Source organism: Notothenia coriiceps, unplaced genomic scaffold (genome assembly GCF_000735185.1).
Source record: "Notothenia coriiceps isolate Sejong01 unplaced genomic scaffold, NC01 NC01_scaffold00013335, whole genome shotgun sequence".
NCBI classification, from domain to species: domain Eukaryota; kingdom Metazoa; phylum Chordata; class Actinopteri; order Perciformes; family Nototheniidae; genus Notothenia; species Notothenia coriiceps.
In genome coordinates this window covers 14,890-40,815 of record NW_011346036.1, presented here as the reverse complement: position 1 = coordinate 40,815, position 25,926 = coordinate 14,890, and the positions used below count along the sequence as shown (strand labels likewise).

Sequence of the window (25,926 nt, the reverse complement as noted above, 5' to 3'; positions counted from 1 at the left end):
AGAATTGCTATCATAGGACCACCGTTACTAGCACCACTAGATGCACTTTCAAAAAACGCACTGCGTTGTGGTTTGGTGGTTTCTAGGCAACATGGAGTACATGGTCTGTACTAGTGTAGGAATTTGGTCACGGGAGGCTGGGCCACTCGGGAGTTGGGTCTGGGCCGCCATTTGAATAGGCCTGCCTATTACATACAATGTGTTGGAGCGCTAGCCAAAGAAGCGCGAGTGTTACTTGGTGATGTCATTATGTTACAGAAGTAAACAAATGAGTCTAATGGAGGCGTTTCAGGCAGGGGGGGGGGGATTTTAGCCTTTGGAGACCATTTACCATTTACATGCACAACAACCTATAGAACACACTACAGGAAAGGGGAGACCCCCACAAATCACAATAGGGCCCCTTTAAGCTCATGAAGAAGACATTTTTTTTTAAGGAGCTTTTGAAAGTGTTTGGGAGCATTCACACAAACAGTTTCGTGCAAAATAGGCTTTCGTCTATTTTAATCATTAAATCTGCGAAATCCCGCAGTGTAATTCCAGCAATATTGTTTATATAGCTGTTGACATCCTGACAGTAACCCAGATGCCACTTCTTCCATCTTGTGGTTGTGCAGGGCTCCAGAGATGACCTTATATCCAGCGGATACACAGACAGCAGGAGGATCAGCACTGCAATGGACAGAGAACATGGTGAGTTTGGATCCTCAGAAAAGAACCAGCACACCTGGGATCTGGCCTCTTCCTGTTTAGCATCACAGCAGAGGCAGTATTTATGTTACATTAGCAGCACTCTCTCTGAAAGCAGAAGATATGTGCCACTCAGATTGTGCTGTACTTTGTTGTTTTGTTTCTTGGAAATAGAAAGAACAAGCCTCATAGCACTTACCCTAAGGCTGTTTAAATGAGCATACCATTTACTAGTGACCACAACAACAAAAACATTTTAAATCTTTGAAAAATGTCAGCTATGTTTAATAGCGTCTTCTTTTCATAGATTTGATTCAAATTCAACTGTGAACTGAGGTAGGGATTTTAAGGCTCAAATTCACATAGAAACGTTTTTTTTCTACTGATTTATTGTGAAATGTGTATAAGAGTTCTCCAGCAATGCAGTACTGCATTGCCATAAAGTCACTAGACAGATTAAAGTAAAAAAACACATTCTGACCTTTATGATTTCAAAAGCATCTTTTCCCTGGTGACAGAACTAGGGTTAGGTTCTCAGACTTCACAGTACCTCTCCTGAGCCACAGAACGGCTTTTATCAAGCCAGTAATACTTAACTTAGGAGTATCTTTTATTGCATCAAATATTAGCTTAAGTAAATCTGGGCTTGAGAAAGAATCAATAAAAATATAATTAACAGAAAAATAAATGGGCGAGGCACACTACATAAAACATTACAAAGTTGTTGATAATAATATACGTATAAGAATAAAATATGTATTTGTTATCCGTCAACTATCTTCTATTTATTGTTTTGTCTCTTTTCTTCTGATTTATCAACTTGTATTTGATCTGTTATAGTTTTAATGTATTTCTTTTTGTTGTGTATGCCCTTTAAAAAACATATTTTCTTAAATGCAAATAATAATAATAATAATTCAAAAAAAGTCCTGCTATCGGTTGTCATTTAACAATACTTGACTGTTTTGGCTTTAGGTCTGCCCGCTCAAAATGGCCATGTTGTGAGGAGAGAGGACTCCAGATGCTCTCTGTTTCTGGACTCAGGGACATCAGACAGCATGGAGGTAAACAGACTGTATTAAAGAGATGGCTCTCATTGCTTTTAAGTAGGGTTGTATAAGGTACTTATCCATAGTCAGTGTGTTTAATACTTATGACTGTGGTAGGAACCCTTCCAGTCGGAGAAACAGACAGAAATGACCCAATGCGCTGTTCTGGATAGGGCAGAAGCTAAATATACTTAGCCAGCCAAAATAATCTTAAGTGTAAGCAACATTTTACATATTTTCCCCGTTTAACCTGGCAGTTTTTGGGCTTTCGCTCCCTCAATTAGTTAGTTTTGAATCTCTTAAGTCACATTCAGTTCCCCTTTGCAAAGGATTGACTATTTAAGAAAAATGTGATTGGTTATCTTAAGCTCATGCCACGTAGACACGCTGTTCTGTATCCAAATCTGAAGACTGCACACTACATTCAACAAACCGTGGTGAGAATAATGTTAAAAAAATATGTATTGCTTTTGAAAAGTGTACCATCGACCTCTCAGTGTGGAGTATCACTCTCTCTGAACACTGACCCAACATAACAAGCCCTAAACAGTTCCTGCTGTGTAACTGCCGCACAATAAATTAGATGAATCCTTATTTATCTCACGCCAAAGACTACCATTGTGTTAATGTCAATAGTATTTTGATCCTGGTATGCTGTTAATAGGTTTCATCTGGAAAACACACAGACTTAATCATATTCCCTGGTCTGATGTGTGTATCCGCTCTCTTTTAAGGCAGCCAGATGTTGAATAAAGACGCACTGAACTAGATTTTTTCTATCTACATACGTACATTGCAGCACATAAAAACTGGTTTATTCTGTGTCCATTTTTGGCCACAGCTTGGTTCACTAAACATGACCTATGAGGTAAACTACTATGCATATTTACTCACTTCAAGATGTAAACAGTCAAACACAACAACAACAAAATGTTTTTGCTTCATCTAAAAAAAGATCAGTACAGCAAGAATTTGACCAAGTGGGGAGACAATGATTTAAATAAATATTAACATGAACTTTTAATTGTACTGAATAGTTTAACCTATACAAGGGTAAGTTACTAGAAAATGTTGTATGTAAATATGAGTTTATCCCAGATAAATCTTGTGACATTACTCTGTTTTGAGTCACTGTTAGTAAAACATGGCTTCCCATCTGTTTCGGGGAATCAACAAGTATTTTTCTAAAAATGAACTTTGTATATGTGACTTGATTTTAAAGACTTTTTCTGTGGCTGTAAGTCACACACAGGATAGGGAAGACACACTATGGAGAGACAAAATGGCTTGTTGTCTAATCATAAAACCCCAAACAGGTATCAAACAAAGTGTAAACAGACTTTTCCACATCATGGATTTGAATATCTCACTGTGTGTGTGTGTGTGTGTGTGTGTGTGTGTGTGTGTGTGTGTGTGTGTGTGTGTGTGTGTGTGTGTGTGTGTGTGTGTGTGTGTGTGTGTGTGTTGCAGCTGCAGAGACGGTACTCCACCATGAGCAGCAGCCCCGCGCCTCCCATCGGCAGACTGGGACCGTACGAGATTAAAGGCCTCCTGCTCTCCTTCCTGCACATCGTCAAGACTTTGTCAGAGGGTCAGTGAATATCTACGTTCCTTCACCACACACGGGATATGACATCAATGTCCCTTCTGCTATTTTGGGATAGCCTCTACGCAGAAACTTGGCACAACAATACATAAACAAAGATTTTTACGAATGATAGTCAGCCAGCCTTCTCCCCATCATTCTTCATGAGGCCTGAACTATTTCTTTAGATTTGATTGATGATGGTTAAAGGTTGTTTTTTGTTATGCATTAAAGACTTTCTTTTTGTCCACAGACACTCTCATGGCCTACTGGAACAAAGTCAGCCCTCAAGACATCATGAACTTCCTCAGTTTGCTGGAGTGAGTAGTGAATACAAAGAAAACGTTACCACATAATGGCCCGTTGTCATTCAGTAAAATGACGTGGTCGGCTAGTGTAAGCAGGCTTGTTGAGTAAAGGATTACATTTAACAGGATTACGTAATCAGGATACATTACAACAAGGTCACTTTATTCCCTTAAATGATATAAAAGGATCCGATTTTATTTCGTCTCTGTAGGCTGTACTGTCCTGTAGGCTAATACTTAAAGTGTGAATCCATACATTTACTGCCTGAATTTACTTTATGGTTTTCACTTTCTTTGGTTCATTTGTTCTTTTTCTAATTCAGTAGGTGAACCTATATGTTCATAAAATAGTGTGTGTGAGCTTAACTGTGTGAGTTCAACTAAAACGAAGCATTTTCTGTCAGCTCAGATTTGATTTATTCTTATTTAAACTGTAGTTTGTGCTCTTGTGTTTCATTGTAGGTGTATAGGTTACTGCCTGAATATGCTTAATGAATGACAGGCACTAAATATCTTGGTTACTGGTTTCTAGTAACTGTAACGGAATGCATTTTTAAAGTAACCCTCCCAACCCTGTATGTAAAGTCACGGACGTCTTACAGTACATTGGTTGTAACTATGTTACTTATTCCTTGCCAACAGTATTTCATCAGCAGTTGATTGACAAGTGTTGCCAAAGTTGAGTTGTACAAACAACAATTACAAAAAATTGCAACGAACACAGTGGTCCTGGTATTTGTACAGATCACCAGATAGAATTTCTCATTGCTTTAAACAAAAACTAAAAGGTGAAAGAATAACATGAACATTTTCCCTTCTCCTGTTAATATGTTGTATTATTTCTCTCTGCAGGACCTGTCTGGTTCAGCTCCGTTACATTGGCAAAAGGAACATTGGCCGGTAATGCTGGGAAAATTCTTAACTTGTTTCTCAATATCCGCAGGGTCTCTGTCTGTGTCTTTCTATAAAATGAACAATGTTTCTCACTCTGGATCTATTATTCATACAGGAGTCAGGAGATTTGCGCGTCAAAACTTTTCTCGTCAGACAGGAAGTCTCAGACGATGCCAGCTATGCGCTGCAACCGAGCCAGTCTCATGCAGACGAAGTTAAACCAGTTCAGCACCATGGAAGCCTCCCTCACTCTCAATATAGGTAACCACACACTTATGCAAACTTTGGGTCAAAATTTATCTAACGCTTTTTTCCCCTACCTATGATTTCCTAATGGTTTTCACTTGACAGTTGGATTTGGGGAACCTAAGTGATTAGAAAGCCACACAGGTTTTTAATGCAAAGTTAATCTAACTTTGTCATACCTGTACTTAACAGATGTCTGGAGAAGATCCAGCACAAAAAAACCACACTGTAAGCTGTTGTTATCCCAAGATTAAACAAAGCTTTACCAATACACTTTACCATGATGTTTGTACCTGATTGGAAACCAGCCAATATGCAGCTCTTGTAAGACTCAAAAGTTAAGCTTTTCCTAGATTTATGCTAAACACACACAATCACATTGTGTAAAGCTGAAAGGAAAGATTAATACATTAATACATGTGTTAAATCCATACTGAAACTTTTTGAGAAATATGTGGTCTATTTGAGAGAAAAACTGACAGGATCAACTGCACATAGAAACATGAATGTGTCATAATTACATATTTTGTTTTCAAACCTGAAAACAAGTTAAATTGTCTAAAATGTTACTTGGTAACGTAAGGCGTTGTATTATTATCCATGAAATTGTATCCAAAAAAACATTGGTAATTTACCTTGTGAACTAAATAAAAAAATGATAATTTAACAGTCCAGAATCAGAAAAGGCAGTGCTAAAACAAAACAAGAGAAACATCCCTAAAGTGAGACATGTATGTTTTTTTAATATATAATCTGGTCTGTGTGAGCCTTTATCATACAGCTTTTCTAATATACTTGTTTTTTCCCGTGTGCTTGTTCTGTGTGTTCTAGGGACGGGGCCATCCGAAGCAGAGATCCACCATCAGGCTGTGCTGGAGGGAAACATCTCCACGGAGGTCTCTCTTAGCGTCCTGGATGTCCTTGCTTTTTTCACTCAGTGCTTCAAGGTCAGTGCGCACACACACACACACACACACACACACACACACACACACACACACACACACACACACACACACACACACTCACACTCACACTCACACTCACACACACACAAGGATGGGGATTGTGTATCTCTCTCGGGAAAAATGGAACCCAGTGTCTCTGTGTGTGTCAGACCCAGCTGCTGGACAGCGACGGTCACAACCCCCTGATGAAGAAAGTGTTTGACGTTTACCTGACCTTCCTGAAAGTCGGCCAATCGGAAGCGGCCCTCAGGCACGTGTTCGCCGCGCTAAGGGCTTTCATAAACAAGGTATGTTAACAAATTCTACCCCAGTCCTTCTACGTATTTGTACTATTTATAAAATCAAAAAAAGAAGGGCGTATTGTGCGTTGAAATCGTATTTGTAATAGACAAAGAGACCGGATGTACAGCATAAATATCTCTGGTACTTTGGTTTGTTTGGGTTGCTGCTGCCATATTCCCACATGAATCAATCTTAATCATGTGTATTTTTAGATTTGTTATTACAAGTCTCTGATCTTAGAATCGTGAGGGAACATGTCACGTATTCCCAAAAGTGGAGCAAGGGGCACGCATGTATTTAGTGGAATTGCCCTCTAGTATCTGCAATATAACTGTTGGCTGTGTGGTGAATGATATTAAAGCACCAGGGGACACTTTGTTCTGGCATGTTTTGTTCTTCTTTTCTACTATAGTTTTGATGCGAGCCACTAGTTTCTGAGTCACCTACTGTCAAAACAAGAATTGTATGGATACAGCTTTTTATCATCTACAAATCCCATGGTTATCTATCTAATTTCTCTAAACCACAGCTTAAGCCACAGTGTTGCCCTGGGTAACTTACTGGGTAACATGTTATTTGTATCACCACTCACACTGTAGTTTATTGTAACTCAATTTCACATACACCACAGTGAGAATAGGGCCAAACCAATGTGTTGTAAATTGTTTAAGCCATATTTACACAGGGTGGTGTAATGGGAGCAGGTCACGCTCTGTTTTGCATGCATGGCCTCTCACAATAACATATCAAACATTTCCTCTCTAAACATTAGAACTCAAAAGGCCCCAAAATGTTGGTGTTATTTATTAAATTTGCATGTTTGGATCCTTGTCAAACATACTAAGCAGGAAGTCATTAAACAGAAGTCAAACGACCACAAATAAAAGATAAAAACTCCTGCATTACTTGCACATTGGTCCCTTTCAACATTCTCTTGCACTATTTTATTTCCATTATTTTAGTTTTTGCACTATTTTCATTTTTGTATTATTTTAAGTCGTATATATATATATTTATGTTGCATTGTTCAAGGAGCCTAGGACTTAAGATTTGCATTGCCATAGCAACACACTAGCTACTGCGCATATAAGATAAAGATAAGATATACTTTATTGATCCCAATTTGGGATTTTCTTTGTCACAGCATGTAGATCAGACTTAGAAGTTAATTACATAAAATATATAATAAAATCAAAAACAATTAAGATACACATATCAGCAGAAGAAGATGAGCAAAATACGCCAACAGTGAATATATACATATCAATAATGAAGGTTCTATATCTATACAGTATAAATATTGAATACATAATACATATACATGATATATACGGATACATATGTCAATAAACCTTTGTATTATCTGACTCACAGCTCCTGTCCCTACCTAATGTCTCACTGCCACTAACCTGCTGCCCCCCTACATACTAACAGTGTTTTCCCTAACCCCTGCCCTCTAAAACCCTAACATGTTGTCCCCTCAGTTCCCGTCGGTGTTGTTTAAGGGCCGCGTGACGCTGTGTGAAGCTCTGTGCACCGAGGTCCTCAAGTGCTGCGTCTCCAGGATGGGGTCTCTAAGGGCGGAGGCGTCCGCCCTGCTCTACCTGCTGATGAGAAACAACTACGAGTACACCAAGAGGAAGACCTTCCTACGCACGCACCTGCAGGTAGAGGGGGGGGTTTGTTCTGAAGTAGAGGAAAAGGAAGTCATGCCTCTAAAGATCTGTCCTGAGAACAATCTCTCAACATCCCATAGCCTTGGTGGTCTGTAACAATGTCTTTCCTGATCTCAACACTCATATCAACACTTGACCTTTAGCCTTTTTTTCCACACACGCTCCTCATGGGAACTTCAGATGCTTTCATAATGCAGGTGCAGAATGTTAGGATGTTGTTTAAACAGTTTGAAAACACACACTGCCTTGCCGAGTTTCTCAGCCGTCCAGCTTTCCATTAGATCTCACGGGACTGAAAACATACAGTATACACTCAGAGTATTTGGTGTAGAACTGTGTTTACCCAACTTTTTTTTGTTGTTCTTCTCCTTAGCCAGCCCATTTCTCCCTTCAGTCCTCGTTCTTCTGCACTATCCCCTCACTGTGCTCCTTTGTTTTCTGTCCAGATCATCATCGCTGTGAGTCAGCTGATCTCCGACGTGGCGCTGACCGGCAGCTCTCGCTTCCAGGAGTCTCTCTCCATCATCAACAACTTTGCAAACAGTGACAAACTCATGAAGGTAAAGGAGTAACAGAAAGTCAGACCAATCACAACTCTGAATGCAATAGGATTTAAATAAGAAACCATATATAGAAACAAATAAAGAAAGAAGGTTATTCCAAATTAAGTACGGTAAATGTTTGGGACATTAGATCTTTCCATATAAAGCCGTGCTGCGCCCAAAGCCAAGAGAGGATTCAACCCAAAAACTACAGAGAGCCCATCTGTGATCCATCTCTCTCTGTCTGTGTTTACGCTCCTGTTAGAGCAGCCATTGGACCCCTTTTTAAAACACTCGCTTCCATTGTGAGATTGAATATGTGGCGTGGCGATACGACTGATGTGTTTAGACTGTAAATATGTACCGTACGAGGCGACGATGATCGATAACAGATTCTCTTACAAGGAGGCCTTGTAGAGGTACTGATTACGTGTCTTGAACGTGCGTACAGTACAGCTTCAGAATAAAGTGCAACAAATGTAGAAACAAAGTGGATCGCAATGCAAACCACAATAACACCACTTAGAATGCATTAACTAAGACATGTGTGCATATGAGACTGTTGCCCCTGTGCATGCTGGGAGGCTTTCCTACACAATCACTTGATCAGCACTGCAACGTGAGTGCTACTGATTATGGTTTCAATCCTCTCTTCATGCTGTCTTTATTTCAAAATAAGAGCGCATTGTTATTGAAGTTAACGTCCCCTAAGACTAACAAATCAATACTTAAACTGCACTTTAAGAATTTCCAATTAGTGAGAATGTATAGGATGATTTTAATCTATCTAGCCTGGATAAGGACATTTATCTCATAACATCATGTATTCAAACGTTTATTCCTCTCTGCATGAAACAGTCCACGGCGTTCCCCTCTGAAGTAAAGGGTCTGACCAAGCGGATCCGCACGGTACTGATGGCCACGGCCCAGATGAGGGAGCATGAGAAAGACCCGGAGATGCTGCTGGACCTCCAGTACAGCCTGGCCCGGTCCTACGCCAGCACCCCCGAACTGAGACGCACCTGGCTGGACAGCATGGCCCGAGCACACCTGAAGAACGGAGATCTCTCCGAGGTAACAACGGAATGCTTCACCTGGTGTCATATTTACAACCACCTGTGTCCACACAGAAGTATTGCTATGCTCCTGGTTCATCTATTTTATTTATTTATTTATCAGAGACGGTGTACATACAAAAAAAAACTTCTGCAAATGCGTCAGTCATCCCTAAAAACAAGTTTCATTTAAAATAACAAGTAAATACAATCAGTAACACACGCTGATCACTTTCTTTGCATGCAATGAAATCCACTTTCTCGATCACTTACAACTGTAAGCTGTCAGGACACTTAAAAGAAAGTGTTTCAAGCATATTTCCTTTGCTATTGGCACAGTGGCAACACCAAAGCAAACAGCATACAGAGTCTCTGCCCTTGTGTAGACTCTGATGTACACAGTGAGTCAGTCCTTCAGTCTCAGGTTTCCAAGCCCACAAGGTTTCACGGAAGCATTACTCCCTGAATCACTCCTGCTCCTATAATGTAGCACATTTAAATGCATAAATAAAATATATACCTACATAGTGTACATACTTACTACTGCTGCAACAGGACACAGGCTGAATAAAGCAGCAAATTGTTTACAATGTTTTTACAATCTACAACATAAATCAGAGAGCTCAAGTCGAGGTCATTTTTATTTGGTTAAGCTGCAATAAAACGTTTATTTATGGTTATCAAGAAAATAAAACATCGGCTGGTACATCCTACTTTGGTGTAAACAAGAGAGACAGTGGCTGAAGCTGAAGTCTTTATACTTATACTATGAATACTTTGTAAAGTCACAATGATGCAGTACTACTGTTCAGATAAGAGAAGGGGAACTTGAAGAACTTGAAGAACTTCACTTGAATGAACTTAAATAAATAAGGAGGGGTGAACTTTACACCTGGCTGCTTTCTGGCTTTTGTACATTCTGTACAGCTGCCAGTTTAAATGATAGGTGTGGCTGCTAGATATGAGTCACAAACTGTCAACGTGACATGCGCTTGAAATACATCTTGTGCATATCAGTGCCAGTAAACCAGTCACTGCCAATGAAACATTTGCATGTAATAATAATTGATTAATTGTATATAGCGCCTTTCAAGAGACCCAAGGTCGCTTTACGCTGTGAACAAACAAAAGCGACAAAATAATAAAGGTAGAAATGTAAACCGCAATTTCACCTTTGCTGTTGTCTGTTTTATAAAATATATGCTTCCAATCTTGTGTTGACTAAAACCTGTTGGGGTTGTTTTTGTTCTTCACAGGCGGCCATGTGTTACGTTCATGTGGCTGCGCTGGTTGCAGAATACCTGTACAGGAAAAGTAAGTCCCCCTGCACACCTATACACACACACACCTGTACACACACACACACACCTGTACACACACACACACCTGTACACACACACACACACACACACACACACACACACACACACACACACACACACACACACCTGTATACTGAGCTTCACTGGAGGGAGTAACCTGTGTTAAATGAGATACAGTAGCTGCCCCTCCTTTCCTGCTGTCTGACACACACACACACGCACGCACGCACGCACGCACACACACACACACACACACACACACACACAGCTACTTTTTAGGCTCACACTTATACTGTAATCAAACACAGAGCAGAAGACCTTTTGACTGATGAAAGTGCTAAGAAAATAAGAAAGGTATTTGCCAGTATCAAATTGGCGCCTCAAAAAAGGAATTGAGTTACATTGCTTTGAGGACGTGGCCTTTAACAGCACACAGTTCTCTTTGTTGAGCATTGTGGTCCAGGAACAGCTGTTGATAAAAGACAAGTCAGTATGTCCACTGACTGTTGTTGGAGGCGGACACTATTACACCAGCACAGTGACATTTAGCTAATTTACCGGAACGTGCTGTCAAATACTCATCATAAGAAACGGGTACCTTTGTTGCATGTCAACAGAAAAAGATAATTATGGGGTTCAACAAATGGTTGATTGAGATCCAACAATAATATCCTAAAAGAAAGCACATTAAACACAGATTCAGATGTACAATAACATTACAATAGTAGGTCACAGCATGCAAACAAAGTCAAAGGTTATTATATTCTACATCAGGATGCAACCTCGGAACTAAACCATGAATGACAGTATTTGATAGAAAATATTCCTTTTTTGACATGTATTTAAAAAGCATTTTATTTGACCTCCTTGCTTTGTATTGTAAAGAGTTGTTCCCGAGCGGCCTGGCAGCTTTTAAGAAGATAACCTTAAACATCGAAGAGGAAGCTGCCATGAGGGAAGACACCGGAATGCAAGACGTCTATTACACCGAGGTCTGGCTGCTGCATTTTCATTTGGTTGCTTGCATATGACATTGTGAAATGACTTAGATGAGAAGTACTTTCATTGTTTCCCAAATTGGGAGTTGTTTTGGTTACAGCAGCATGGGATCAAGGCATTGCACATGAGTACCGTACAAACGAAAACTAATACATGCATAAAAAAGAAAGATATGTATCATAAGAGTATCTATAGAATAAACAATGTAAAAAATACAAAACAAGTCAGAATTCACTATAATTGACCAAACTACTACCAACAATATATTCAATAAATTCATTTATTTTGAGTGTGAAGGCAATACCCTTATTCTACTTCAAAGGATGTACTTGTGTTTGGACAATATTTAACATAAAAAAACACATTTCAAATGTAGTAATAGCAAACAATTCTGTACCTTTGGCATTTAACTCGGGTTTTGGATTAAATCCTAATGTAGAATCCAAATTGTTAGTCTTATTCTGTTAAATATGGTTCAAATGCATTTTCTATCCCTTTTTAGGAGGTTTTGGTCGAACACTTGGAGGTCTGTGTGGAGGCGCTGTGGAAAGCCGAACGCTATGAGCTCATCACGCACATTGCCAAGCTCATGATCCCCATCTATGAGAAGCGCCACGAGTACGAGGTACGGCTCTCAAACAGATATCATGATATCGTAAACATGCAGCCACTGTTTCTTGCCTCTCTTTGCAAAGCGATCCATCCATGTCCCCGTGCTTATGAAGGTCAAGTAATCACACCTATGTAAGGACTAGGCTTTGTAGAAGATTATCCTGATATAAATTCTTGTGTGTAAAGTGTACTCATTTTCATTTTCCACTCATCTTTTGACTCTTTGGCTTCATGTGGGTTGTTCGCATCTCGTTTTGTTTAGTTTGCCTTTACTTACACAACAAGATACCTGGTCAAACATTATTGAACTGCTCTCTGATTATTAAACCTGTTCTTATCAGGTGCTTAATATAGCACTTACTTGTTGCTCTTGAACAACATCAGGGTGGGGTGTGAGACTCTCAGAGGCTTTATAGAAAACATTTATATCAGGTCTTAAAATCATTTTTTAAAACACAAACTGCTCTGTATGACCCTCAAGCTGTGAACTTTTTCTTTTTTTTACCACATGTTCATGCTCAAGCAGACATTTCTCAATATTGAAATAATGTGATTCAAAAACAGCTTTAGTTCAAATGTTAGTCTGGATTTTGCACAACTGAAAACTGAAATGCCTGTTCTTGCTCCTGCACGCACTGCTCAGTCACAGAAAACAGAAAATAGACCATGCCATCTCTCTTCTCCTTTTTTTTTGCAGAAGCTAAGCCGACTGTACGACAGCCTGCACAGAGCGTACAACAAAATAATGGAGGTGATTCATTCGGGCCGCAGGCTGCTGGGTACATACTTCCGCGTGGCTTTTTACGGACAGGTGAGATCCGACAACAAGCCAGTTTCAATGAGGACTTTATTTGAATAAGATTGAAATGACAAACACAGGTAAATAGGAATGTTATGTATAATTCAAATAAACTCCCCGTTCACCAAGCGCAGACTGAAGTAATGAACACATTTTAAAATAATTGTAATAAAATATTTCAAAAAAGATCTTGTGCTTAAAATTGCCATGTTGCACAACGAGTACTTTTACTTTTGGTACTGGTAATGCTAATACTTTTTTAATTGTATTTAAATACAATTATGAATGCAGGTCTTTTACTCGTAACTGAGTATATATATGCAACCTAAAAAGCAAAAAAGAACTCCACCCTTTACCACAAGCTTTGAAGAAAATGATGTGGAAAAATGCATATTAAGTATAAGTAGAAGATAGAGACAATTAGCAAAAAAAACAAATGTATTATTACTGTTTACGGTGGAAAAAGCTGTGGATTGGCACTGTATAAGAACTCGCAGTAAGGGTGCTACAACTACGCAAACACAAAGCAGGATGTTCAGCAGGAATGGAATGAAGAAACACATTAGTTGTTATTGGATGCCATCTGCTCAGGCGTGTGCCATGCCCATCCATCATAACACGGAATAACTACTCTCTTATCAAATAGTTCACATTTTGACCTCTAAATATGCTGTCAGTGTAACTATGGTGTAAAGGTTAGAGTACAGCCTTGTTGATAGATAAGCAACATGCAGATTCAGGAGAGGCACGCAATAAATGAAAGCAAATAACTGCAGTGACGTTACATGTAATCATCCTTTACAGAAATGCTGAGTCATGCAGAATACAAATGTGTTGCATCTTACTTGTGCAGAAGGCAAAAACAACATGTTTATAATGGTGTAAAACATCTTTTTTTTAAGCCTGTGAAACACATTTCTTAATGCATGTGTCTTAAAGCACATTTCCAATGGACTGTCTCTTTATGTTTATGTAATTATCGCAGGGTTTCTTTGAGGAAGAGGACGGGAAGGAGTACATCTACAAAGAGCCCAAACTCACTGGCCTGTCTGAAATCTCTCAGCGGCTGATGTCACTGTACGGGGAAAAGTTTGGGCCGGAAAACGTCAAGATAATCCAGGACTCAAACAAGGTGCAGTAGATCATGGAGGACGGATAAAGTGGGAATCGTTTGCATTGATGTGATTGATGGGTTGACATTCTGTTTATTAAAATGACATAAAGTGGAAACTCCCTCTGGAGGGAACTTTGGGATTTCAGCCTTTGCAGACCATTTACATGCACACAAACCTATATAACACAAGACAGGACAAGAAAAAACCCCAGAAGCGTAATATGGCCCCTTTACTCTTGACCGCTTTTAATCTGAGTCAGTGGAGCTCCATGAGGCGGCATGAATTTGTTTTGAAGCAGTCAAGAGCTGTGGTGATGTTAGAACATTTAGTTTTGCTTTAGGATGACAGCAACATGTTTCTTTTGAAATGTCAAAAACTCAGTTATCTTACTTGAGGTGTTTGCTCTCCCACAGGTGAACCCCAAAGACCTGGACCCCAAGTTCGCCTACGTCCAGGTGACATTCGTCAAGGCGTACTTTGAGGACAAGGAGGCCCCAGAGAAGAAGACTGACTTTGAGAAGTGCCACAACATCAACCGCTTCGTGTTCGAGACCCCTTACACGCTGTCGGGCAAAACGCACGGCGGGGTGGAGGAGCAGTGCAAGAGGAGGAGCGTGCTCACAAGTACATAAAACATAATCTCATATCAGAAACTGCAACACAGTGATAATACATGTATTTGTATCTCTTTATGAGGTTGTTAATCTCTCCCAAGATCATGTATTGCACAATCTTTTCTAAGGAGAAATGTGCGTTATATAGTTCTTCTTATGACTTTGGACTGGCCACCCATTGTTCTGAGTACTGTTAGCTCCTAAATGGCCTTGAACATTAAACAGCTGGTTACCATAGCGAGAAGCAGATGTATATTTCCATTCCTCCAGAAACACCCTATTAAAGTATCCTTGGCTTATCTGACATTATAAAATATCCCCCCAAAGCCATGTTATTATTTAAATGTAGTTCTCATGGTGAACCTACAGTCACTAAGGGACACAATACTTTGACTAAAACCTAAATAGCAACAGATGAATCGGCTCATTCTGTTCCTTATTTTTAGTGTCATAAAAAATGACAAGTGTTGCCAAAACTTTCTATCAGATATGATTGCGTGCAAATGAGTGATCATCTCAAGTTGACCCTTTGAGAAGCATATTGTCACTTTTTTTTTTTTTTTCTCTGTGTTTTTAAATTGAACGCATGATTCGACCCTATATGATTCTTGTTTTATCTCAAGCTGCCAACACATTCCCTTACGTGAAGAAGCGCGTGGAGGTGGTCGGGGAGAAGCAGGTGGAGCTGAAGCCGGTGGAAGTGGCCATAGATGAGATGACGGCTCGAACGGCCGAGCTGACCAAACTGTGCTCCAGCCAGGAAGTGGACATGATCCAACTGCAACTCAAACTGCAGGGCTGCGTCTCGGTGCAGGTAAAGGCCTCAATCAGAGACTCAGCTCAGTAAAAAAAAACAAATATTAATAACTCATAATGACTGCCCAGAGATTGCGAAAAGCTGGGCTGGTGTGAGGAATCAGAGTGGCGTGAGAAAGCATGAATGGAACGTGCCAATTGTTAGTTTGTTTGTGCGCTGATCCAATCAAGAATGCCTAACAATCTCAGACATGTTTTTCTGCAGGTGAATGCAGGTCCCATGGCCTACGCTAGGGCTTTCTTGGATGACAGTAAATCCAACCAGTGTGGCAACAAGAAAGTTAAAGACCTCAAGGACATTTTCAGGTACCCATTGTTTTTTTTCGTGGCCTAATCACTAAGCTGCTTCTCTGTTGGATTTCTTTGTTGTCCTTACTTCCTCATTCCTGGTTAACAGTCACTTTTTTGTTTAAAACTGTTTCTAAGCAGTCAATTGAGTTTGTAATTAATACTTTTGATAATTGCAGGCAATTTGTCCAGGCTTGCAGTATGGCTCTAGACATAAATGAGCGGATTATCAAAGAGGACCAGTTTGAGTACCATGAGGGCCTAAAGTCCAACTTTAAAGAAATGGTAAAGGAGCTCTCTGACATCATCCACGAGCAGGTAATTGTTTTTATTTTCTGGGCGAATCAAAACAGTGTTTCTAAACAGAATATGTTATTTTTACAAGGAGCACACCCTTGGCTGATTACATATTTTCCCTTGAGTACTCACAGGTTTGCCTGTGGCAGGTTATCAGATAGAACTGATTCTGGAAAGAGATGTCGCTCTGAAATGAAAAACATATTTTTTTTACAATAAACAAAACACATAAAAGACGTAAAACACAGAAAACCATCATGGTGAACTGCAAAATTGGCAAAACGAGCCTGCCGTAGCAAGGCACACAATAACAATATCCAAAAAACAACAGAGCTCATGAGTAACACAGTTAGTTATCACCAAGCAATGACAAAACTGGCTTTGCACCTTCAAGAAATAGCATTGAAACACAAACTGTATTTGATGGAGCTACCTCCTTTGGGACAATTCCCAGTTTAGTAATTAATGGTACTGTTTCAGCTGCAAGCATGCCTACCTTGAAAGCCTGGTTATGATAGGAGGGAAGAGCCCATATCCTTTCAGAACAAATGACAGCCTGGCTCTGTTTATTATAATGGTCGGTGTCAAAAGTGTAATTGTGATCCAGTACCAACTTAGAAACTCATAGGATAAATTAAAGTTTCTCAGTAATGCAGTCTAAGACAAATGTATCTATTTCTGTAAATTCACTTTGGGAAGTCCAAGTCTTGGTCTCAGGCTTCTTTGAGATGAGTATTTACTGGAATCGTAAGAGCTGTGACGAGATCAATTGTTTACGGTTTGGCTGTAAAAGAGAAGAACATCATTAAAATGTGTCTCTTTGGTTGAGAATTCTGGGAAATACTCTCACACCTACTTAAGGGACGCAATGGAAATGTGATTATGGATTTACAGCAGAATTAGTATCTATGTATGAACAGATGTCCAATACAGCAGAGTGTCCCTCCCCATTAATGCTGGTGCGGTGCTATATGCTATAGAGGGGTTCACTGAGACAATTTATCTTGATTCAAATTCTACAGAGAGTTTCTGAGAAGGAAGTTATGATGACCAAGAGAGAAAAAACCATGACCATCAAGTGAGAACCATCGCATTTGCAGCCCCATTATAATGGCTATATACAGGAACTGTTTACATTCTGTAAGTGGGCTTTAGACATAGAGCAGGTTTGTTAACCCGGACCAAGCAGATGATTACTAAATCCAGGAGTTTAAAGACAGACAATGGCAAAAAGTGGAAAGGGTTTTTGAGAAGGGATAGTACAGGAACCTATGAAGTGCAAACCCGCCTCCATTGCACCCCTTTGTTTACCTCTGTGACATCCCTATGTAACCATAGCGCTAACACATTGTACGTGATAGGCTATGGGGAGGGACTTCTCTAAGAGGTGGACCAATCACAACAGAGCCGGCCAGCTAACCAATCAGAGCAGATTGGGCTCTGGTTTCAGACAGAGGGTGAAAAGAGGTGCTGCAGCACAGGCAGTTTGAGAAAAATAGAGCTTTTTAAACATAAAAGAGCTTTTTGAACATTAAAGCACGGAGACATGTCACAGGAGAGGCACTAACTACTAATATCGACTTGAAATGAGCATCGGTCCATTATAGGTCAAATAGGTAGCTAATTTTACAAAATCAATCAATTAATCATCAGCATACATTCACAAGGCTTTCCACATTAACAAATGATATACCATGGATACCTGAGGGACTCGTGATTCTTATTGCACTAACTTATAAATCAATATCATAATAGAGGGGATGCAAAGTTGCAGATTCAAAGGTTGTGTCTGTGTAAGTGAAGATGTCTCATAAACTGAATATATTGTATTTGAAAGCAACCATGTACTGTATTAAGCACAGGATAAGTCTGCTCTGATTTAGATTTGCAATGGTTGAGATATGATCACGTTATTTTGTGGCCAGGACTTTAGTCATTACCTTCTCAGCATCATTTAAGATCCTTAACTGGCAGGGTCGGTTTCTTCTTTTTCCTTTTTTAGAAGCTAGTCGATATCTGCTAAGTAGAGTAAGCTGGGGAGCCTCTTATTTTAGCGACTATCTTTCCTTGAAACAACTTTTATAATTATTATAGTCACAATCACAGCAGAAACCCAATACTGTTGCATCATAGCCGCCCATGCTCCATGTGCGGCTGTGTGTATCACTGTGAATCACGTCTAAGTATTGAGTAATTTGAATGGAAACTCAGACAGATCAAATTACACATATGTACAACTCATTGCTAGAATGGAGAATTCTGCTGGCCGTTGCCTTGTTACCTCTATCCAAAAGTCCACAGTGGCTCAGTCAGTAGGGGCTTGGACTGGGAGCCGTAGGGTCGCCGGTTCAAGTCCCTGAACAGACCTAAATATGGAGAGTGGACTGCTACTTGGAGAGGTCCCAGTTCACCTCCTGCCCTGCCGTGGTGCCCTTGAGCAAGGCACCGGACAACCCACTTCCCCCCTCACTCCTGTTGCTCCCCTGGCGCAGTACAATAGCTGCCCACTGCTCCTGGTACTAGGATGGGTTAAATACAGAGAACAAATGTCACTGTGTGTGCGCTGTGTGCTCTGCATGTGTGACCATTAAAGAGGGTTTCATCCCTCCCATTCTATCTATTATTCTATTCTATACGTTAAGTTAATCGCGTACCTTTTGCAGCATCAAATTCATTGCTCTGTGGGTGGTAAGACTACAAAAAGTTATCCGCTTTCTTAGGGTTGAACATTACTGGCAGTTCACTTTGACAACATTTTAATAGCATTTAGCAGCCACTTATTCTGGTTTGTCAAAAATACGAAAACTCAATAATAATCCTTCATTTTTATTTTTTCACACTGGTCATTAGACTTTGAGTAAGTCACAATGAGTTGTGACTCACTCAAAGTCTAATGACCTAATTTCCTGTGGAACATTTCCTGGACAAATAATGCCCAATGTCTCCCACTCATCTGTCCCTGTCACCCAATACGGCAAAGAGTTGAGTGTAAAAATGCACTGGTTTAATTCGCTGGAGAAAGGTATCAATGTGTCTGTATGTGCTGTAATATGTTGCAATCTACAAAGAGGAAATACCCATCATCGCTTACCGACATATGATATTACTCAAGCTGCTCTGAACTCACTTAACTAACTGGTCTGCCTTTTTCTCTCCAATACGCTGGCCTTTAGCTTTAAGGAAAACAGGTAATGTGTTCATGAAGTGTGTCAATCCTCCATTTTTATTTTATTTTTTAACTCATTCATTCTTAGTCAATTCCCTCCAGAAATGTTTTCGATAATGCCAAGGTAATCTAAGAATATACACATACCAAAAAAAAGTCGAAAAGATAGTGGTTTCGGCTGATGTGGCAGACATTTGGCAGTCCTTGAATCCTCCTTTGAATAACATGTCGGCTGCTGGGTAACTCATGAAAATATATTTACATAGTACATTTTCAAGAACACTATCATCACAGAGGATATTGAAAGACCACTCTTCAAACGAGTAGTGTCCTGTGTAAGGGTGGAACTATGGCATCAACACGAACAAAAGACATGCTGCCAGTTCAAAAACGAAGAGATGGTTAAAACACTCTCAGGTGTCAGCTGTTAGTCACCTCTTTGTCGCAGGTCATGTGGTCGTGGTTTCACTTGCAAAACATGCTAAAGCGAAAACTTAAAGGAAGAATTCTGCACTTGAGAAATTAAAGGTTTAAGTGGGTTTTTTTGTGAGTGTCTGAATCTTTTGACACGGAGAGAAAGCATGCACATGTTGAGAGGAAACTGCATTTTCTTTTTTTAAAACATCCATACGAACCAATTCCAAACTTCATTGCATCACAACTAAAGGTGTTGTTGATCTGTGGAATAACTGAAATAATGAGCTGAAATATTGTGCAAGTTTATCTAATCTAAAACTATTATTTAGAAACCAAATCCTGAATGGTTCTGGGCAGGACCTGTGAACTCATACTTGCTATTTCTTGTCATTGTAAAAGTTATTTATTTTTGTACAAAAACAAACATTTGTTTAAAAACAATGATTCCAATATCACGGATGCTGATGACGATGACTTAATCTTTTATTTTCAAGAAAAATGTACGCTTGGAGGGGGGGGGGGGGGTAGGACCTGAAACGTTTGTAAGCTTCTTCTTGCCCCTTTTGAACATGACTGAAACTATTTGAGAATGTTCTTTTTTTTATACCTTGAACGTTTATTTATTTTTTTGCTTCACTTTGTTATGATTAATATTATAATTATAATTATTGTTTTTTTGTTTCTAACATGTTCAATAAATTGATTAATAAAACTAAAAAAACTGTTTAAATTAGCAACAGATTAATTGCAAGATATCGATGATACAAAAATGATGAAAACATAGATATTCACAACATAGTTACATCACTATGTAACACTCACTCTTCTACTGCTTAGCGCGCCGACACATTGTACGTGATAGGCTAAGGGGCGGGATATCTATAAGCTGTTGACTAATCACAACAGACCCAGACAGCCAACCAATCAGAGCAGACTGGGCTTTGTTTTCAGACACAGGGTGACAAGAAGTGCAAAATACTAATATGAACCTGAAAATGAGAATATTAGGGCCCCTTTAAACAGTTGATTGATATATCCAAGAATATAAAGATAAAACTGTACATTCACGAAATTGAAATAAACACGTGTTTAACAAGCTAGCCCTATGGATGATTCCACCCCCCTAACAAAGTTTAATAAACAAGATTTATTTAAATAATCAAACCAAATGTAGGGGTTAACTTAAGGTATGTTGTAGTATGGATATCAGTATAGACTCAGCAGTCTTCAAAGTGTGAGGCGCCAGAGAGCTTCATGGGAGGCGCAGCGTGAAAAAAAAAGAACGAGAAAAAAATGAGTAAAGTGTCTTTTGGCTGTCTGTGGAGACCGAGCTCCCCCACCTCGCCAACAAGGCTATAAAAGTGCTCATTCCCTTCACCTCCACCTACCTGTGTGAGTGTGGGTTTTCCGCATTGACTTTGATCAAAAGCAAGTACCGGTCAAGGCTGCGGCCAGAGGATGATCTGCGTTTATTCCTGTCTACCCCGCCAGAGTCCTGCACGGGTCTGATTTTCAAGACCCGCGACGTGTAACACCGAACCCGCCCCGCCACCGCACATGTTGCCAATTAGTTCCGCAAACCGACCCGACCCGTCGGCACAAGATCCGCAAACCGACCCGAACCCCCATATCCTAGGAGCAGTGAAAACATGCAATTATTAACACACGCAGTTGCGTATCTGGCTCAAAAAGCGTGGGATGTTGGTTATTGTCTCCTTCTAGGATGACACCAAAAGCCTCCCAGACGTTGGTTTCATCCCTCCCAATATTATTATTATTATTATCTTCTTTGTTTTACCCACGGGTACCCGACCCGATGCAGGACTCTGATCCCCGCATCATCCGCATCAAAGACGCAGACTCATTGTTCCCACTAAAGTAGGGGTGAGTGTAATAAGGAGGAAAAGTTGACGTTCAGTATGTGTTCCCGGGAGCATATAAGGATTTATCCAAAATGTTGATATAAAGATAAAAAGGTTTTAAAAAGTTATTGTTTAATGTTTTAATGAGGTGACGCTACTCAGCCAATCAAATCGGTGCTGTCAGTGAGTCAGCACGATAGATTCAAACACACACACAGAGACGAGACAAGAAGAGAGAAACAGTCGGAATAATTTCAAATGGCGTGCTCATTGCATTATAGCAACAATGATAATAAAAATAGCAATAATAATTGGGAGGGGGGGCGCGGCTGTTCTTATGTTCTCTGAGGGGAGGCTCACCCTCCCACACTTTGAAAACCCCTGGAGACAGTAGTGGATGATTGACATGTGTTGGGAAAAGGTGCAATGTATCACCATGGTATAATGTGTGCTGTCACCTTTTAATGACATCCTTGCACAGCCTGACTGATGTGTTATTCAGGTGATTCAGCATGAAAGCAATGACTGAGTCACACGATCATGTTAAGGGTTGGCACCAGCCAGTTAACACTCCAAATCTATTAAGTCTTTAGTTGTCAGGGAAGTTTAGTGGATTGTTTACATGTCACTGTTAATTATTGAGACACTCCCAAAGAGACTAAATGTCCTGTGCCACAACAGATGTGCATATCTATGGGGGTTATTCCCTATCTTTATTCAAGAGCGTGGTCTTTAAATTTGAGAGCATACTTTATTGATTTCACGTTCAGAATATGTATTTATTTCCCTCAAACCCTGTCCTCACACTCAAATAGTGCCTGCTTGCACTTAGATTTGCTCTGCTTCTGCTCAAACTGTACGCTTGCACTCAGATATATTGCTGCTTACAGATTTCCTGTGTTCCAGCTTAAAACCTTCTCCTCGCACTCAGGCTGTTTCTGTGCGCTCGTGAAATGTCTGCTCTCAGATTTATTCTGTGCGCGCTCGGATCTTTTGTGCAACAACCCTGTCAAAATCTCTCAACCAATAGTTAATTTACAACTTTTTTTTTGGGGGGGGGGGGGTTAAGCACAGTTAGTATATATTTATAAAACGGACAAGTCAAATCAAGCAATCTGATGTTTCTTAGCCGTGGTATAATGAGCGTATATCCCGGGTATAATTGTAGTTACTTTTCACAAGTCAGTATTCCTCCGCGTCTGAGAAAAGCTACAACCGTACAACTGTTACATTACGTCCGCTACGAAACTAACAAAGCTTAACATGGAAACAGTTAAGGTTAACTTCGACCTCCGGGTGGCCTTACTATGGAGGAGTGGATTGAGAAACACCTACTGTATCTCCAGAAAAAAAAATGCACCGAAACGACGACAATGCTGTCTGTCTAATATGTTCGCTAGCTGTTATTGTTGTTGCATAGCAACCACCTCGCACTATGTTTTGTGCAGAAGGCAACGGAGGGACTATTTTATTTTATTCCTGGGCTGATTTTTAGTCCCAGTCCGCCACTGAACGTAGCTAAAAAGTTGTAAATTAAACAAGTAAAGTATATGTTATGTCATAAAGCCGTGGAGGGCGGTAGTTTATAAACCAAAGAGTAACCGCCCTTACTGGACGCTCTAATAAGTAAAGCGAACGCACCCGCAAGGACACCTGGCCTCCTATTGGTTGAGGGATTTTGACAGGGTTGTTGCACAAAAGATCCGAGCGCGCACAGAATAAATCTGAGAGCAGACATTTCACGAGCGCACAGAAACAGCCTGAGTGCGAAGAAAAGGTTTTAAGCTGGAACACAGGAAATCTGTAAGCAGAAATATATCTGAGTGCAAGCCTACAGTTTGAGCAGAAGCAGAGCAAATCTAAGCGCAAGCAGGCACTATTTGAGTGTGAGGACAGGGTTTGAGGGAAGAAATCAATAAAGTATGCTCTTAAATTTAAATACCACGCTCTTGAATAAAGATAGGGAATAACCCCCATACATATCAACTGTGCAGAAAGAGTAGGCGGAGCATTGTCTTTTGAAGATCAATGTTGTAAGAATTGTCTAATACACTGGATACAACTTCAGATGGACAATAGTGTTCATCCGCTACAAAAACAGTTATTTTGTTTGAATACAAATAATTATTTAGCAACTTGCAACATTGTATGCCTGGGGACAGACCTCTGAATTCAAGATTTACTCAGCCATTCAAACAGAAGGATGATTAAAATGAGACATCAGAGAAATACCAAAGAGTTTTGAAAACAAAACGTGTTTTTCATCGACAAAATTACTTTAGCAACGGGAAATGTGGTGTGGCCCCTTTCTTGTTTATCTTTGTTTTTTGCCATGTCATTATTATTTTTTTTCGTTTCAATATTCACTTTTCAATAACATCACAGCATAAAAAAAACACTGAAAAATATATGCAAAAAATGAACGACAAAAAATATACATAATCACCATTTCTTTATATTCTGTACTTCTAGTTAACTACTTTTGCAGGGATATCTTCCATAAATGTCGTAGCTTTAATACCTTTATATACCTTCATAGTACAAACAACACATTTTCCACCTCTCATTTAGCCTCAGTGTTTGTTGAACCACATCCCAAAGTGTGTCACATCCTATCTGCCAATGCAATCCAGAACACGTGCCCACATGTTCTAACCCCCCCTATGTGTGAACTGTGTGTGTTTTGCAGATCTTCCAGGAGGATATGATGCGCTCGCTCTTACAAAACTCCCACCATGTGTTCCGTGCCATCAGCGGGACGACCCCCAACCTGGGCTGACCTTCCTCGGCTGCAGCAGTTGGATGTACTAATCAAACTACAGTAGCAGTATTTCAGAGAATGTATCACTGCAACACCTGGTTTGGGTTTTAAGCAGAGTCAAGCTAGGTTGCACCTTTTTCTGCATTTGCAAAAATACTGCAGGATTAAACTGTTATTTTTTGTACTAAAGCAAAGCAATTTTTCCAGTCCTCTCTTTGCTAAGATGCCTTTCCGGTCTATGCAGGACAAGCTTCTTCCAGAATTCATTTTCACCTTCTTGAGTCATCTTTAAGAAGACAAACGCATATTTCTATTGTACCACAAGGAACTATGTGAACTCAACCGGTTCTGCATTAAAAAAAAAAAGTATTTGAGATACTCAGTCAAGCCAAGAGTTTATAGACTGCTGGCGCATTCCAGCCAGGTTACAAGATTGTGAAACAGATAAATGACAGATCTTATTGTGAGCACCAGGTTTGTTTTAAAGACAAATGCCTTCTCGATGTGTTCAGACGCTAAAGAAAGAGAGACAGACCTGAGGGTTATAAAGCTGCTCTTCAGAGGGGTTTGCATAGTGTAGAGGATTACGATTACATTGTAAAGGTCAAGAAATACGTATAAGAGGTGATGAATAAGAATAGATTATAATTGCAAATCAGAGCTTCAGAACAATCACTAAAACACGTCTTCTTTATGGGCTAAAAAAGGACACACCGGGATGGAATAATATTAACTTCAGAAAATAAGTGAATCCTCTCATCTGGGTTAAAATCCAGTGCCTTTGCCATCTGAAGAAAAAATGTAAGAAGACCTTCATCATATGCTGGTTATAAACAGTATTTCACAAGTGCTACACTGTAATTAGCAGAGAGATTAATCATATTTAAGGAATTGTACATAGCCATGCTGTAAAATGAATTCTGTATCTTTGTTTGTTTGTATTTATATTTGTAATATTTTGGACTCGGTCCAGACCTGTCCTAGCAATGAGATTTTTTCATTTGAATTGCATTGTACAGTATACTAAAGTTCAGCTGCTTGTTAAACTTTCTTTGTAAAACCATTTTCCAATAAAACCCGGAGAAACGATCAAGAATGACGGTTCATTTTCAACAGAAGAACAACAGTATTGTTTCTGATCTTCTGCAGGTGTTGCCAGGTTGTCATGGACCTCAGTCTCAGGTGTTTGCTATGAGGTCCATCTCCAAAGAAAATGGTGTGATATTGAATCCGAACAAACAACACGAGTCATACAATAACACAAACTGATAGAGGCAGCAGAAGACAAGGAACTCTGGGTTCTACAAGATAAAAATACAGTTTTTTTCAATGTAGTCTGGTGTCTTTGGGAGGAGCATGGATACCTGCTTCTGTAACTGCTGTTTGCTTATTTAAACTACCTATGTATATGCACCTCATACAACCCCACTTCTAAACATCCTAACTGTCACTTTAACCTGCTTTAACAGCCTCTACTTGTTCTAGTTTCAGGCTTGCCACAATGTGTTGTAACTTGGATGCAGGGATTTGCTTCTATTGCGCAACCAGAAGTCAGGCAGGTAT

At 39.8% G+C, this 25,926-nt stretch overlaps 1 protein-coding gene across 1 annotated transcript; it reads left to right on the top strand.

The window, feature by feature from the left end:
* The first annotated feature begins 91 nt into the window (after window positions 1-91).
* LOC104947893 (dedicator of cytokinesis protein 11-like) lies at window positions 92-25,456 on the top strand. The gene is made up of 22 exons (XM_010774006.1): window positions 92-103; window positions 618-693; window positions 1,666-1,754; window positions 3,210-3,330; window positions 3,578-3,644; window positions 4,485-4,532; window positions 4,642-4,787; window positions 5,604-5,719; window positions 5,890-6,027; window positions 7,507-7,689; window positions 8,145-8,258; window positions 9,099-9,314; window positions 10,552-10,609; window positions 11,503-11,609; window positions 12,119-12,241; window positions 12,926-13,039; window positions 14,013-14,159; window positions 14,556-14,766; window positions 15,380-15,570; window positions 15,778-15,878; window positions 16,040-16,178; window positions 24,292-25,456. Exons 1-22 carry the CDS (start codon window positions 92-94, stop codon window positions 24,379-24,381), a joined length of 2,607 nt encoding a protein of 868 aa, XP_010772308.1. The 3' UTR covers window positions 24,382-25,456.
* The last annotated feature ends 470 nt before the right edge of the window (window positions 25,457-25,926 follow it).

What these genes read in the sequence shown, in the direction of transcription:
- LOC104947893 (XM_010774006.1), top strand. An exon ending in GGACATCAGACAGCATGGAG is followed by an intron (nt 1,755 to 3,209) that starts GTAAACAGACTG and finishes TGTGTGTTGCAG; the next exon opens with CTGCAGAGACGGTACTCCAC. An exon ending in CTCCCTCACTCTCAATATAG is followed by an intron (nt 4,788 to 5,603) that starts GTAACCACACAC and finishes TGTGTGTTCTAG; the next exon opens with GGACGGGGCCATCCGAAGCA.